We start from the raw sequence: 15511 nt of genomic DNA, 5'->3' as shown, positions 1-15511 counted from the left end.
CTTTTCACCTTCCGCACCTCCTTACAATCCATCTCACAAGGTTTAACCTCAGCCCCCCCCCCCCCAAATATAAAAACCCAACACCCCGTAAACACTTTCAGTTTACAGATGGCCTCGTGTGACTCTTTGAGCATGAGCAAGGTTGTACAGAACCTCATCCTGCGCTGACAGTGAGCAGTTATCTGCAACATAAACTACTTCTTTTATTTACTCTAGGAGCTTCTGTTTAGACACTAACTGCATTTCATTTGCTTTCAACATGTATGTTTAATCTAATTTCATCTAATCTTAACAGATTTTTTAAACATCAGCATAATGTCTTCAGAAGCCTGTTAGCATTGTAGCTAACAACCAGGTTATCTCATGATTTTCACAGCAGCTCCAGCATCATCATGGCACCTCATGGTCATCATCAACTCCCCTGTTGATGTTTTGGTTGTCTATGAATCGCAAGAACAAGATGATTGAGATGTTATGTTGTTCATGGGGTTCTTGGCATAAAATAAAGGACTAAAAACAACAACTGAACAACAGTTGAGTGTGTTGAGAGAAAAGTTGTTGGTTTTTTTTTTAAAGAGACTCCAAACAGTAAAACAACATATACTCATGTATTCAATCATGTGCCATTATATATCACATCTCTATTCGGGTACGCCACAAATCTAATTAGATATGCTCCGTGTACTTCAAGAGAACATGTTACTATCTTAGAGAGAACAGAGTGGCCAGAACTTTTACAGTAACCACTAAGGAAGAACCTGTTCCAGGAGCTTACGCAACAAAGCTGTTTTTTTTATTATTTTTTTTAAAAAGGTAATGGTCCAAAGTTATTGTCAGAAGGAGTGTTACACATTAACCTTGAGCACATACAATAAGAATGTTTCTTGTCTAGTAGCAGAAATACACCACAGGTACATTTTTAAGAAAATGTGTTTGAACCTTTAGTCCATGGAGTGACCTCAGGTCACATTCAAAGAAACAAAAGCTAAAAATGTATATATATATTATCACATCTCCCAGCAAGGGATTCACTTTATTTAATAACATACAACACCAAAAAAATATATAAAAAGTATTAATTAAAGCGTCTTCACCTTCTGAGGCTCTTCACCATTGAACGATGAAAGCCTCGCTTCTCCACAGCCATTTCCAACTCAAAGATCACATGGAAAAGCATAAGAACATGCATTTGTTTCAAAAATCTGGAGGGGAATAAGTTTTGAAAACCCACCTCGAAACACTGCCAGCACAAATGATAGTCAAAACAGTTACATGGCTTAAAACTCATCTGTGCGTATCTGGGTGTACTATATTGCGGAAAGAGGCCACTACCATCAAGGCACACCATCTCCATGAAGTCTGAAAGTGTTTAGGTAGGGCAGGACTCAAGATTTCCCAGCAGAACATCAGACTGCCTCTGCCCGCTCGCCTTTCTTTCCATAGTGTATCCTTGTGCCATCTCTTCCCCAGGTAGGCAACATCCACATGCACTTAGCCGTCCACATGATGTTAGCGAAACATGATTCATCAGACCAGGCCACCTCCTACCATTGTTTTGTGGTTCGCTTTTGAGCTTTGAGGGGTCCAGTTGTAGGAGCTTGGTGGAAGACACGGGTCAGTATGGGCACCCTATGGGCACAACTATGAATCTCCATACGCAGCAAACTGTGTGTTCTGGCTGCTTTATATCAGAGTCAGCGTTCACTTGTCAACAAATTGAGCTACACTCGCTCTTTTATTGGATGGGACTACACAAGCCAAACTTTTCAGGAGCTGTAAACCATAATCATCAAAATAAAAATGTAAAAAAGGCTGATTATTTTACTTTAAAGGAAATTAATTTAAGATAAATTTCCCTTTTTCAATTAATATCTAAAAAAAAAGAAATTCACCAATATCTAATGTTTTGAGATGCACTTTATATATGAGGAGGTGTTTCAGCTCTTTATCCCTGTGCCGTACTGTTGTCAGTTTCATTCTTCCTCTTATTCCTCCTCTTCCTCCACTCCAACCCTGGGACCACACACAACACAGATCCACCAATCAGAGCAGGGATTCCCGCCAGGTAGAAGGCCAACTCATAACTGCCCAGGCGATCATGGAGAAGACCTGAGTCACACACAGAGACACAAAGGTACACGAAGTAACGTAAAAACTTTAAATGACACTTTTGCTTTAAATGCTGTGCTTCTGAATAATATGATTTTTTTTAAACACTCACCACCTTCTCTCTTAGATATCATAATATTATATGTTTTGTTTAACATTTGAGGTTACTCTGAATTAAGGGCTGCACGCTAACTTTCCCTACGAATGGAGTGTGCGGCACATCGCCCCCACAGGCCCCCTGGATTTCTGCTTTATAAGTTACATACGATTAGATTCGATTCGATTAGATTCGATTAGATTTAACGTTATTGTCACTTCACATGGCACAAGGCAACGAATCAGTTAAGCATCTAACCAGAAGTGAATTTTCAAAATGCTGAATAATTTGCATATGTAAAGAGAAGTGGGAGTTAAATACAATGAGTGCAAATGGGTAAATGATTATAGGTGGTGCACTAAGCGAGGTATTGTATACCGTGATAAAGAATTTTCATGTAAACAGTATACAGAGAAAGAGTTATTTACAATGAGTGCAATTATTTAGACATATGCAATAAGAAAGGTATTGTATTCCATATAAAATAATTTGCATATGTAAACTGTAAACAGAAACGGTTATATACAGAAAGTGTTATATACAGAAAGTGTTATATACACTGAGTGCAAAGAAGGAAGAAATATACAGTAGCATGATAAAATAATATGCATATGAATATATACACAGAGAAGGGTTATGTACAATAATTATAGATGGTTGCCATAAAGGAACATATTGTATACCATGGTTATGATGGAAGGTTATATACTGTAGATGTGTGCAAATTTGTCATTGAGAGTGAAATGAGGTACAATACAGTGAAACCTCGGATTACGAGTAACATGTAAGTTGCGAGTTGCGAGTGTTCCGCAAGATGAGCAAAGATTTTTAGTCAATTTTGACTTGGAAAACGAACAAGTCTTGGTCTACGAGTACCAAGTATCACGTATTACACAGGCGCTTCATGTTTTGATGCCGAGCGTCACGTGATCACAACTGACCCAGCGGTTTTTCTCTCTCTTGCGCTGCGGAATTGTGGGTAATCGTCTCCTCTGCTGGGTCTTAGTGCGCGTCTCTTACTCATATAATAAACATTCGTGCACCCGTGTACTGTTTACTATAACACTTTGACCAGTGTGTGTGTGTGTGTAAACCATGTTTTATGTTGTGTCTGTATGCCTGTACAGTATGTACAGCGCGTGTGTAAAGCAAAAGCAAGTCTCATTAGAGAGGTTAAAGATCACCATCCCAAACACACACACAGCACACAGCCTTGTGGTACTCCGGTGCCGAGGATGAGGATGAAAGAGCAGTGATGATCTATCTGAACATGCTGGGGCTTGTTGGTCAGAAAGTCCAGGAGCCAATTGCATAGTGATGCGTAAATGTTCAGGTCTCTGAATTTGGTAACTAACTTGGTGATGTCAGAGTTAAACGCTGAACTAACATCAAGAAAAAGCATTCTGGCATAGGTGTCTAATCGAGAGAGGACTTAGTGCAGCGTTCCTGCAGAGTGCTCCTGTTCTGATGGTAAGCAAACTCTTGGGGGTCCAGAGTGGCAGGTGGACAAGTCTTGAGGTTAGTGAGGACCAAAGCAGCCGCTCAAAGCACTTGATGATGGGGAAAAGTGCAGTCATTAAGACAGTAGAGAACGTTGACAGCAAAGAACACACACTACTTTCTTCCTCACTGCTTTACCTACTGCTTGTTTTTTTATTTAGGTTTAAAGATCTAAATGTTTTCCTTTTAAATATCCCTTTATAATATAAAGGATTTAGGATTACATTTTGGGGATTAGACACTTGTTAGCAATCACTGTCTTCTACTCAAGAAAACCTCGGTGGTGTGCACTATAAGTGAGTCGTTTTAATAATCTAGATATGGAGCTCAGAAAATGCACCTGCGTAACCTGACTCTGAACACCAGTGTGTGTGTGTGTGTGTGTGTGTGTGTACTGTACCTGCAATAGGAGGACCCACGGTCATGGGCACAGATATCATGCCCAGAACGAAGCCGAGGGCCTGAGAGGCTTTCTCAGAGCCGACGAGCTCGAAGGCGATGGGAGCCATGGTGCTGAAGAAACAGCCGTCACACAGTCCCATCAGCAGACACACAGCGATCAGACCGCCGAACACGTTACACACCGGGATCAGCATCGTCATCACGCCAAGCACCATGACGGATACCGCCTGCAGGAGCACAGGGGCATGTGGTCGCTTTAATCATCATTGTGTTTTAATTCACATTGTTAAAAGAAAGTAATTAGCTAATATTTAGATACAATTAACCTTGCATTTGTCAGCTGGGCTGCGAATGTGCTTCAGACAACCACTATGTTCTAGTTCTGCTAAGTTCTGCTATGAAAAGGCACATATAGTATTTTACCGCCATCTAGTGATATAACAGACACAGTGATTGGCAATTAGAAGATCTCAAGATCTTTTATTTAATTGATTCAGTTCAAGTCCCTTCAGTACAAAGTGTTGGTGGTAATGTGAGGAGTCCCTTCTCTCTTCCTTACACCTTGTCTAGATTTAATAAAACCCAGATATTTTCTACCCAATCTTCTATTATAGCAGAAATTGAAGTGTATGTATAAATAAATATATACTGTATAAATTATATATAGACACTCAAACTGTGTCTTTTAGCTGTTCCCATCAAGGGGTCACCCCATTGACCACTCGATATAAAAGCAACGTGGCACAGGTTTTATGCCAGATACCTTTCCTGATGCAGCTCTCCTATTTAGGATCCCCTGCAACCAGTGACTGAGTATCGAACTGGGGTGTTCTGTATGGCACACGAGGAGCCTTCTACTGAGGATGTCTGTGCAACACTTTGTATAATACTGTGTGTGTGTGTGTGTGTGTGTGTGTGTAAGGGATACCTGCATTAAGACTTTGTACCCTCCAGGGATGTAATCAGTCACACGGCCAAAGACGAGACGTCCCACACCAGACGCAGCACCGAGACACACCAGTAACAACTCCTGATTCGCACTGGGGAAATGCTCTTCTACATACTTCATCTACACACACACACACACACACACACACACACACACACACACATTAAGCAAAACTGGCTAGACAGAATTTAATGAAACTTTGCCAGTCCTTTGGTATTTGCATGAAGTTAAATTTGCACCATAAAAAAAAAGAACTAGTTGTAGAGTAGGAGGAAGAATCTGCCAGATTACTTCACAGCAGCCATCAGTTTTTTGAACAGTGTTACAGCACTTTTGCCCTCAAAGTGGGTGTGGCTATACCCATTATTTAACAAAGCCAATTAAACACACAATGCCTTTACAAAGTTTTTGTTTAAATCCTCACTAAACAACATGCGAAACAGCATACTGTAGCTTACTCCAAAAAAATGTACAAAACTGAATCTTCAAAGATGAAAAGACAGATCATTGGATGTTTATTCTTCCTTGTCTTCAATGTTCTGTAACCGTGGTGCTGATTAATGCAATAATGTAAATCGCCACTATGAGATCGTTACAGCTGTCGGGTCATTAGGGCAAACATCAATTTTATTTATATAGCGCTTTTAACAATAGTCATTGTCTCAAAGCAGCTTCACAAAATGAAAAGAAAATTTATGGAAGTGTGTATGAGTTCAGCAGCACTATCCCCTTGCACCTCCAGGGTCCGGGTTCGATTCCCGACCAGGCTTGATTACCGTCTCTGTGTGCATGGAGTTTGCATGTTCTCCCCGTGCTTGGTGGGTTTCCTCTGGGTACTCTGGTTTCCTCCAACAGTCAAAAGACATGCAGGTTAGGCTATTATATGTACAGTATACAGTATTTATGTAAGTAACACTTGTCAGAGACGTCGCTCCTGAGCTGCTAGTGATCCAGACCTCCTTTGCCCTCTGGACCTGTTTGACCCATCCTGGTGCCCCATCTTCTGGTTGGACACCTCGTGGCATGGATGCCCAGTGTGGTCTGCCTGGCATGCGTGTGGTCAATGGGGACGGTTCTTTAACATGAAGATGGTCCTGGCCTAGGCTGATGCTGACAGCTGTTCTTGAAGGACTTGTGACCACAGTCGCTAAATAGTTCAGGACTGGAATTCCTACCTGGCCTCCAACAACAAACTGCACACCATTTAAACTTAAGATATCGACTGTTATATTGAACTGCCATCCGCCTAACACACAGTATGAATGCAGATCAATTCCTGCTATCCGTTATCACCCAAATGAAGGTGGGTTCCCTGTTAAGTTTGATTCCTCTCAAGGTTTCTTCCTATTGCCATCTCAGGGAGTTTGTTTTTCGCTGTTGCCCTTGGCTTGCTCATGAGGGACAATCTTATCAGTTAGATAATTTCTTTTGATTCTGTGAAGCTGCTTTGTGACATTGACAATTGTTAAAATGCTATACAAATAAAATTTAATTGAATTGAATTGAATTAACATTAGTTGTTGGGTGTGTTAGATGAGCGAGAGGAGTGAAAACTTCAAGATGGCGTGGGTGAGGTTGGCTGCCATTATGACTGCTCCGACTTCTTTTTCTTTGTTTATCTCTTTGAACTAACTTTCAGTAACTTAAAACCGGTAAAACATTCACCATCTAGTGCATTAGGTGCAATAGGGATACTCTTATTTCTATAGGGTTTTTACCCCGCATCCAAGTTGGCTGAGAAAGATCCTGAGGATGAACAAAGGACGTGACCCGAAGCGACGACCCCGGGCGAAACGAGTCGGTGTCAGGAACATGCCAAGACTCTGTGCACACCACACACCTCTGCCTAGCATCCTGCTCGCCATTGCTCTGTCACTGGAAAACTAGCCTGATGACCTCACAGCTAGGGTAAAGTTTTAGAGAGACATTTAGCACTGCAATCTCCTCTGCTTCACCGACACATGGCTGAAACCAGCAGTGCCAGACCACGCCATCCAGCCGGCCGAGTTCTTCTTGGTTCACCGCATGAACAGGACGCTAAAATCGGGGAGGTCACCATTGCTTGGTGAAGGAACACCATCCTGCTTCCCATAATGATTATCACTCTGTAGCCCTAACTTCAGTAGTGATAAAGTGCTTTGAGCGGCTGGTCAGAGACTTTATCATTTCTTCACTTCTTGACACACTGGATCCACTGCCGTTTGCATACCGCTCAAACTGCTTTACAGATGATGCCACCTCTCACCTTCTCCATACATCACGCACTCACCTGGATGCTAGGAAGGGGAATTATGTTAAAATGCTTTTTGTCAACTATAGCTCAGTGTTTAATACCATAATTCCCTCCACACTTACTAACATGCTGGAGCACCTGGGATTCAGCTCATCTCTGTGTCAGTGGATCTCCAATTTCCTGACTGGGAGACCACAGGGAGTAAGGAGGGGCAGACATGTCTCAGCCTCCCTTACCCTCAGTACTGGAGCCCCCTAGGGTTGTGTTCTGAGCCCCCTGCTGTACTTATTGTACATCTACGACTGCGTAGCTACTACCAACTTCACCACCATTATTAGGTTTGCTGATAACACCGTTGGGGTCAGCCAATTACGAGATGGTCTACCTGGAGGAGATTAGGAATCTGGAGAACTGGTTCCAGAGAAACAACCTTCTCCTGAATGTCAGCAAGACAAAGGAGCTGATAGTGGCTTTAGTACTAAACAGGAGAGGAAATACCAGACCCCCGTCATCAACGAGAGCCAGTAAAGAGAGTGGACAGCTTCCGATACCTCTATGTTCACATTACGCAGGACCTGTCATGGTCCTGTCACAACAACACCATGGTGCAACAGGCCCGGCAGAGTCTCTACCACCTCAGATGCTTGAGAGACTTTAGACTGCTTCTAAGGTGCTTAGGAACTTCTTCTCCTGCACCATAGGGAACAGCACCATGCAGGACAGACGAGCTCTACAGAGGGTGGTGCGATCAGCTGAGTGCATCATCTAAACCAAGCTTCTGATCTACACTCGATCTACAACAAGTGGTGCTGGACCAAGGCCATGAAGATCGTAAAGGACATCAACGATGGACTGTTCTCTTTGTTGAGGACAGGAAAATGCTTTTGCTTCCTGAAGGCCAACACAGAGAGACTGAGGAGGAGCTTCTTCCTGCACTGGACATGGTTGTGTATTCCATTTCAACTCTTCTATTTTTGATTATCTTTTTTATATTTCTATTTTTATTGTCCTATTTTATTTTCATTATTTTATTATTATTTGTTTATAACATACATTTTAAAGTCTTTTACAGCTAAGTTTTATTTCCATATTTCTCTATATTTCTAATTTGTAAAATTCTGAAATTTTCTTTTTGAAATTTTAGGTCGTCAGCAGTCGTATAAGCCTGTCCCCTAGCATACTGTGTACGACGGTGTAAGTGAAGAATAAAATTAGAATCTTAAACTAATCGAGAGACCTAGTTTAAGAGTAGTGACATATGAAAACACAACATAAGCATAACAGAAAACAATACTTAACACAAAGCAGAAAAACTCAGAAGCTTAACTAAAGAAATAATCACAATTAAATCAGAAACAGGGGAAAACAATAAGCAGGTAACATAAAAAGATATACACACACACACACACACACACACACACACATGCACACTAACCAGGTGGACATAGGGGACGTAGTATCCAAACAGTGTGACCGGAATTCCAAAGGCCCAGATCCTGTAACTCAGACTCCTCCAGATCTGGACATTACAGATCCTCTTTAACAAGGCCTTTTTTGACTCCACCCTTTGAGGGAGGCGGGGCTTGTAGGTGAATCCAGCCAGCACGAGCACGAACAGCAGGATGCAGAGGACACGGAGAGTGTTGTGCAGGCCGAGGCGGGTCAGCAGAGGTGGGAGCAGGAGGGACAGCGACACGGTAAAGACACTACACCCCGCCGTCACAATGCCATTCACCAAACCCAAACGCTTCTAAAATTGGAGGATTAATCATTAGATTATTCAGGACACGTTATTAAAATATACATGAATATTCACAAGGAGTAACAAAACCAACCTTAAAGTAATGTCCCAGAATGATCAGGCTTGGCTGATAAGCAAATGAACAGCCGTATGCAAGAACCACACCATATGTGAAGTACATAAGGCCAAGAGACCTGCAGACACAAACGTGAGACACTGCGTGAGTAAATCACTCAGTCACAGCTAAGAGACGCAGTTTAATCCATACACACAGTACCAACAAGAAACACAAGGATCTAGATCCAACAGATCTTTATTTTTTTGTATGTTAAGATGTGTAGTTCCGAGTTAAAGTGTGAGCACATTGGTGATTGGTTAGCTACTGTTACACTCACCATGACATCATCGGCTGGAAGTTCAGTTGGAACATTCTACAAATGTGTGTATCAAAGTTTACAAGTTGTGTGTTTCTTACTTAACAAATGAACTTGCTAAGAGGCCCACAAGTCCAACTGCAGCGCCGCTTACCGCCGTAATCCTGCAGCCAAACACATCCGTAAACACACTGACGATCGGACAGCAAAAAAATATCATCCCTATGGACAGAGAGCCCACCCACGCTGAGAGAGAGAGAGAGAGAGAGAGTAAAAACAAAAATACAGGGTAAGACATTACCATGGCAGCAACTCTGGCAGTTTCTATATTATTTATTGATGTGTGCTGATGTTTTCTATTGGCAAAATAATTAAGTTCATTAGCAGACTTAAGGTTTAGCCCTTTCAACAGCGCACACAGGTACATGAGATTTCTGTCAAACAAATGTGAGATATATGATGTCAGCTGGTCAATGGGGACGCATGCCATCCTCTTTGGGCACCAGCTTTGATTAATTTATGCCCTGTGTAAAATTACTGATTCTCTAGCATTTCTTTGTTTATCTTTTTGTTTCTGCAAAAAGACTATTTCCCTCACCTCAGTAGAGTTTTTCAGTATGTTCCTGCATGATCTTTGTGGTTTCTCCTGAGTCTGCTCTTATACTGTCAGTGTCATATTCAGTGCAGTCACTGAAGATCGTTCACATCGCCTTGGTTCTGATTCCATGGTATTCTCCCAATGACTTTCCCCACAACTTATGCTGCTGTAACCAGAAAGAGAGACTCTGTATGTAAGTAATGAACCTTAATAGAAATTGAACTAGGGTCATGGTGTTAAAATCCCAACACCTAACCCCTGTTTCCTCCACTGTAGCTCTCCCTCTTCTTTTTATCATTGGATTTAAAGCCAGAAACCCTGGCTGATTCCTTTCATAGGTGAAAAATAGGTGACACCAGCTAGAACTGGAAAGAAACTTGAAGTTCTTGATCACCAACCAGGTCCTGTGGGAGATCATGGACTTGGAATGTTTGGCAGTGACTTATATAGAGCTTAGGAATTCTCTGGGGGTGAATCTTAACCTCCATGTTGGGCCATGAGAAGCTCTTGGTAAAGTAAAAAGTCACACCAGGTTTGTGTTGAGCAGTCTGATGGAAGATGTGCAAGACTGGTGTGTTTGAGTTGTCAGACAGCAAATACTCACTGTTGCGCTAAAGTGCTCTTTCAATAGCTTGAGCACCGGTTTGACCATGTCCCAATGGCCCCAATGGCACTCCGCCCTCATTACTTGTGTGGTGACATACTGGCTCAAACAGGTAGATAGGACCACAAGATAGCCACAAGCAGTTCCCCTCACGTGTACTACAACCGCTGAGGTATCACAAGAGTTTTTTAAATTCATGGGTCACTGGATTTGGCACCCGGTCAGACTTTTCCATGGATAATAGGGCACAATTCAGAACTGTGGGCGGAGCCTTTCTACTTTCCTGACAATGCAGAATGACACTACAATCTCCACCATCACTACGCATAGGCATTAGATCATTATCTATAACTACACATTTTCCCAAACAAATAGTACCAGGAAAAAACTAAACCTCCCCTTTATCTCCAACATCCTAGGAAAGGTACTATCACTGGAGCTATGTTCATATCTACATAGGAATAGCTGTCACAAAATGTATCAGTCAGGATTTGCGCCTCAGCACAGAGACAGCACTTGTTAAAGTAGTAAATGACCTCCTATGACCCTGGCATGGGGGTCCTATGACTATGTTATTGTATGTTATTTACCTTAGTGCAGCTTTTAATACTATTGCTCACAGTAGTTGCCTACACACTACATTAGAAAATGTAGTAGGAACAAAAGAAACAGCCCTCTCCTGGCTCAGATGTTATTTGACTGATCATTAAATGGTGACTATTCTGCATGTTCTACAGTAAAGTTTGGTGTTCCACAGGGTTTGGTTTTAGGATCTTTGCTATTTTCTCTTCATATGCTTCCTAGGGGGAAATGTACTGTAAGCATGGTATTAGGGGTAGGTGTAGGTGTAAGCAGGGTCAGGTGTAGCTCAGTGGTTAAGGCATTGGACTATGGCTCGGAAGATCCCAGGTTCGAATCCCACAACCACCAAGTTGCCACTGTTGGGCCCTTGAGCAAGGCCCTTAACCCTCAACTGCTCAGATGTATAATAAGATAAAAATGTAAGTCGCTCTGGATAAGAGCGTCTGCCAAATGCCTAAATGTATTAGTTTCCACTGTTTTGTTGATGACTACATATTATTATGATGACTTGCTGAATAGTTCAGGACTGGAATTTCCTACAGTTTTGTGCCTGGGCCTTTAATAATGAACTGGACTCCATATTAACTTAAACACATCTTCTGTCATATTAACTTCAAGCCTCCTAAGACAAGGTATGACTGCAAAACAATCCCTGTTGGCTCAGAGGCCTAAGGCACTGAGTTACTGATTGGAATGTTGCCAGTTTAAGCCCCAGATCCACCAGGTGGCCATTGTTGGGCCCTTGAGTGATGTATGTATAGTAACATGGCTGACACTGCAGTCTGACCCCAGTTATGTTGGGATATGAAAAAAAGAATTTCATTGTGCAGTAATGTGTATGTGACAAATAAAGGCTTAAATTAACACAAAGGTATGACATGGTTGACAAACCCTGAGTTTGGGACATCGAGCTGCTAGTAGTGAGTCTTTGTCCATACGAAATACCCAGAAAATTCTTGCATGTCGTAATTGTTTGTGCTTACATCCCATTACAATAGATCTGCCATATGCTAATGTGAGTGAAACTCACAGGGTCTCCCACCTCTGACCCCATTTGGAAATCACACCATTATCTTGTCTTCCTGAAGCTCCACAACAAGCCCTATGGTATGAGTTGGCCAACAACAACTTACACATTATGAAAATCGTCTCCTTATACGGAGGAGATTCTAAAGGACTGTGTTGAGTGAACTGAGTGGAGTGTGCTGCTGGAGCCCAGTAATAGTTACATTGAGAAGATAAAACACTGCATGACGGACTGCCTCAACCTTTGCATGGACATCATTGTGCCTGTTAAAACCTTGTTCTGCTTCTCTAACAATGAGTCAAGGCTTTTAAGAATGCATTCACAAGCACATTCAGAAGGAGGCTCCTTACAAAATGAAAGTGGAGAAGAAGTTGCAGAAAAACAACACGAGGGAGGTCTGGTATCCTATAAAAAAACATTACATACCGTAAGAAGAAGGACATCAGTATAATAAATGATGATGTGGTGGGGGTCAATGAGTTTAACCAGTTCTTCAACAGGTTTGACTGCCCCACGCCTTCACTTCGGATGGAGACATATTATGTCTGTCTCAATCCTTAACCACACTACAGCAAGGAGCTGTAGAACTGGAGATATTCAATGCATCTCTGCAGAAGAATAGACAGACAATGGAGGGAATGCCTTCTGCAGGCTCTTTAGTCAGAGACAGCTTACTGAACACTTTTAGATGATCTTATGGGAAGCAGAAGACCAGTGTAAAATTCTGCCTCTACAGCCTATTGTTTTACAGCACACTTATAGACCACTAAAATGGTATTCTTGGCAGGATACTACTGTGCAAGCTTTACAACTATCATGCCAACAGTGATAATAAGGTTACAGTGGCAGATTACTGAAGTGAATGTGGCTGTCACTTTAAGAAACATTTGTTCAGACATTTGTTTGAGGTGATGTTAGTGTAAATGTGAGGTAGAGTAAACTAATACCTGTCCTGAAGCGCAGGTCTTCATCGGTTTCAGAGCCAAACTCCTTCAGCAAGGACACGAATAAGATCCCAAAAGTGTTTTGGATTCCAAACACTGATCCAATGCACCACATGGAGGAAAGCATGACCACCCAGCCCCAGCCGCCCTCAAGGTATTCAAACTCGGGCTCTTTCTGCACTGCAGCCTGCTGACTTTCCTCATCTACCCTGTTCTCTGTCGTCACCACCTCCACTGTGGTAGAGTTCATCTCACAAGGGTTTACCTCAGGCTCTCCTGCCTCAGTAAAGCTTTTTTCTTCTTGGTTTACTTTTACTTCAGCCTTTTCTGCCTGCTTCACTGCTGAATTATTTTTCACCATCGACTCATTCACCTCAGTTACGCGGCTCTCCTCATGGCTTATTTTCTCCTCAGATTCTTCTGCCTTGGTTGAGACCTTTTGAGGATTTATCTCAGGCTCCTCTGCCTTGTTGAAGATCATCTCCTTGGGGTTTACCTCAGGGTCCTCTGGTGGTACTGTGGTTTTTGTTTCCTCACCAGTTTCAGGTTCATGGTTCTCACTTGTGGGTTTGTCTTCTGTCATACTGAAGTTCTCCTTTATAGTGTCCTGTAAGTTGTGTCCAAAACTAATGAGGTTACACTTATACACTCATAAAGGCTGAACCTAACTTAACTTAACTCACTCTCTGTACAGCAGAGCTCAGGATTTATAGATGTAAAAAAATTATTAATTTCAATAAATCTTAAAGCAACTTTGATTGATGCGCTGATGATTATTTTTTGCATTTATCTAATGAAATCTCTCCCTCGCATTACTGCTGCAACACTGACACACTGTAACAATACAGTATAAATAGGTGCATAGGTGTGGGCGTGGCTAGATTTGCATATTCTTACAAGGACCATTGTGATTAAACAGGAGGCGGAATTCCTGTTTAAAGGGGGAGTGGCCTAATAGAAATAGATGAAACATACTTATGTACATAATAATGACATGAGTGCGTTAGTTCGTGAAATTTTTACCATAATTGTTTTTTGGCAGGGGTAGCTCAGGGTTTAAGGTGAACTACTGATCAGGAGGTCCCAGGTTCAAACACCACCACCACCACCAAGTTGCAAATGCCTTAAACTAGCCCCTTAACCCGCAAGTGCTTAGATATACACCTGGATAAAATGTAAGTTGCTGTGAGTAATAACAACGATCACATGCTGTAAACGCACACGAAACATTTTGTTTTGGTCCTCTTGGGTAATCAAAGGATGATGTGAATTGGAATGCTGGTACAATATTAATTTAAACAAATAAAGAATATTAAATATTAAATAAGAATGTAATCATAAAAATTATATAATTATAGAAAATATATTTTAAAAAAATCTTATCTGTAAAATGTACACTATGTACAAGTAATGAAATAGAATTGAAATGGAATGGTCTTGTGTAGAACAGCAGAGCTAGAAGATTCATTTAACATTTTTTTATTTAACTTCTTTGTGTACATTTATCAGCTTGGTTGTTGTTGTTGTTGTTGTTGTTGTTGTTTTTTGGTATAAAATGCATTCATTTAAAAAAACAGAATGATACAAAATACTCAATAAATATGTGCAAATGACTTTATGTATTTATTTTAAAGGAAACTTGTAGTGAAAACTATAGGCACTTTTATACAAGAATAACCTGGAAATATTAACATATCAAACACATTACCGGAGTTAAACTGTTACACTTTTAAGTCACCTTATCAATCATATTTCTTTCCAATCTGTTTTTCCAAAATGGGTTAAAGTATAAAAACCCAACACCCAACACGTTCCCCAGTAGTTTGTGTGTTTAAGTGCTTTTGTGTGGCCCTTCAGAAGGAACACTGAGGAATGATCAGCAACATAAACCACATCACCTTACAGTGGGAGCTTCTGTTTAGGCGCTAACTGCATTTCACTGGCTTTAAACATGTGCTTTCAATGTCGATTCTAATCCAATCTAATAAGGTTGAATAAATATCAGCATAACGTCATGTGAAGTCTGTTAGCATCCAACAGCTTCACTTCACCAACATCTCAGATAAACTTCAAAATGGCACTTCACGGTCATCATAAACTACCCCAGTGCTGTTTTTGCCCCTGAAAGAACAAAGTTGTTTGGATGAGCCTGAACAGGAACAGGATAAGCCTGTCGAAGACCACACAACTGTTGAATGGGAGTTATTTAAGACATATTATATGATATTATAAGTTATTTGTGTTTATGGAATAAAAGTCACATATTAAGTCATGAGCTGTCATTAATTTATGTAATAAAATATATATATTTTAATACATGAATATTTTTTTAAAATATGCAAAATAATTAG

At 41.1% G+C, this 15511-nt stretch overlaps 1 protein-coding gene across 1 annotated transcript; it reads right to left on the bottom strand.

Annotated features, from left to right (window-relative positions):
• Nucleotides 1-1945: 1945 nt before the first annotated feature.
• Nucleotides 1946-13743, bottom strand: LOC128541649 (monocarboxylate transporter 10-like). Its single transcript, XM_053512167.1, has 8 exons — nucleotides 13534-13743; nucleotides 13164-13491; nucleotides 9507-9651; nucleotides 9126-9225; nucleotides 8726-9040; nucleotides 5037-5177; nucleotides 4107-4335; nucleotides 1946-2109 (listed from the first exon to the last, which is right to left on the bottom strand). The coding sequence occupies exons 1-8, from the start codon at nucleotides 13741-13743 to the stop codon at nucleotides 1946-1948; spliced, it is 1632 nt and encodes a 543-aa protein (XP_053368142.1).
• Between the last annotated feature and the right edge of the window lie 1768 nt (nucleotides 13744-15511).

The sequence above is a fragment of the Clarias gariepinus genome, chromosome 2 (genome assembly GCF_024256425.1).
Source record: "Clarias gariepinus isolate MV-2021 ecotype Netherlands chromosome 2, CGAR_prim_01v2, whole genome shotgun sequence".
Classification (NCBI taxonomy): domain Eukaryota; kingdom Metazoa; phylum Chordata; class Actinopteri; order Siluriformes; family Clariidae; genus Clarias; species Clarias gariepinus.
Note: the sequence above shows the minus strand (reverse complement) of the source record. Positions and strands in the feature narration are given on the sequence as shown.

Coding starts and splice junctions, on each gene's coding strand:
- LOC128541649 (XM_053512167.1), bottom strand. CDS start 13,743: ATGACAGAAGACAAACCCACAAGTGAGAACCATGAACCTGAAACTGGT. Junction 9,041..9,125: donor TTCTGGGACATTACTTTAAG/GTTGGTTTTGTT, acceptor CTCCAATTTTAG/AAGCGTTTGGGTTTGGTGAA. Junction 4,336..5,036: donor GGTACAAAGTCTTAATGCAG/GTATCCCTTACA, acceptor GTGCTCCTGCAG/GCGGTATCCGTCATGGTGCT.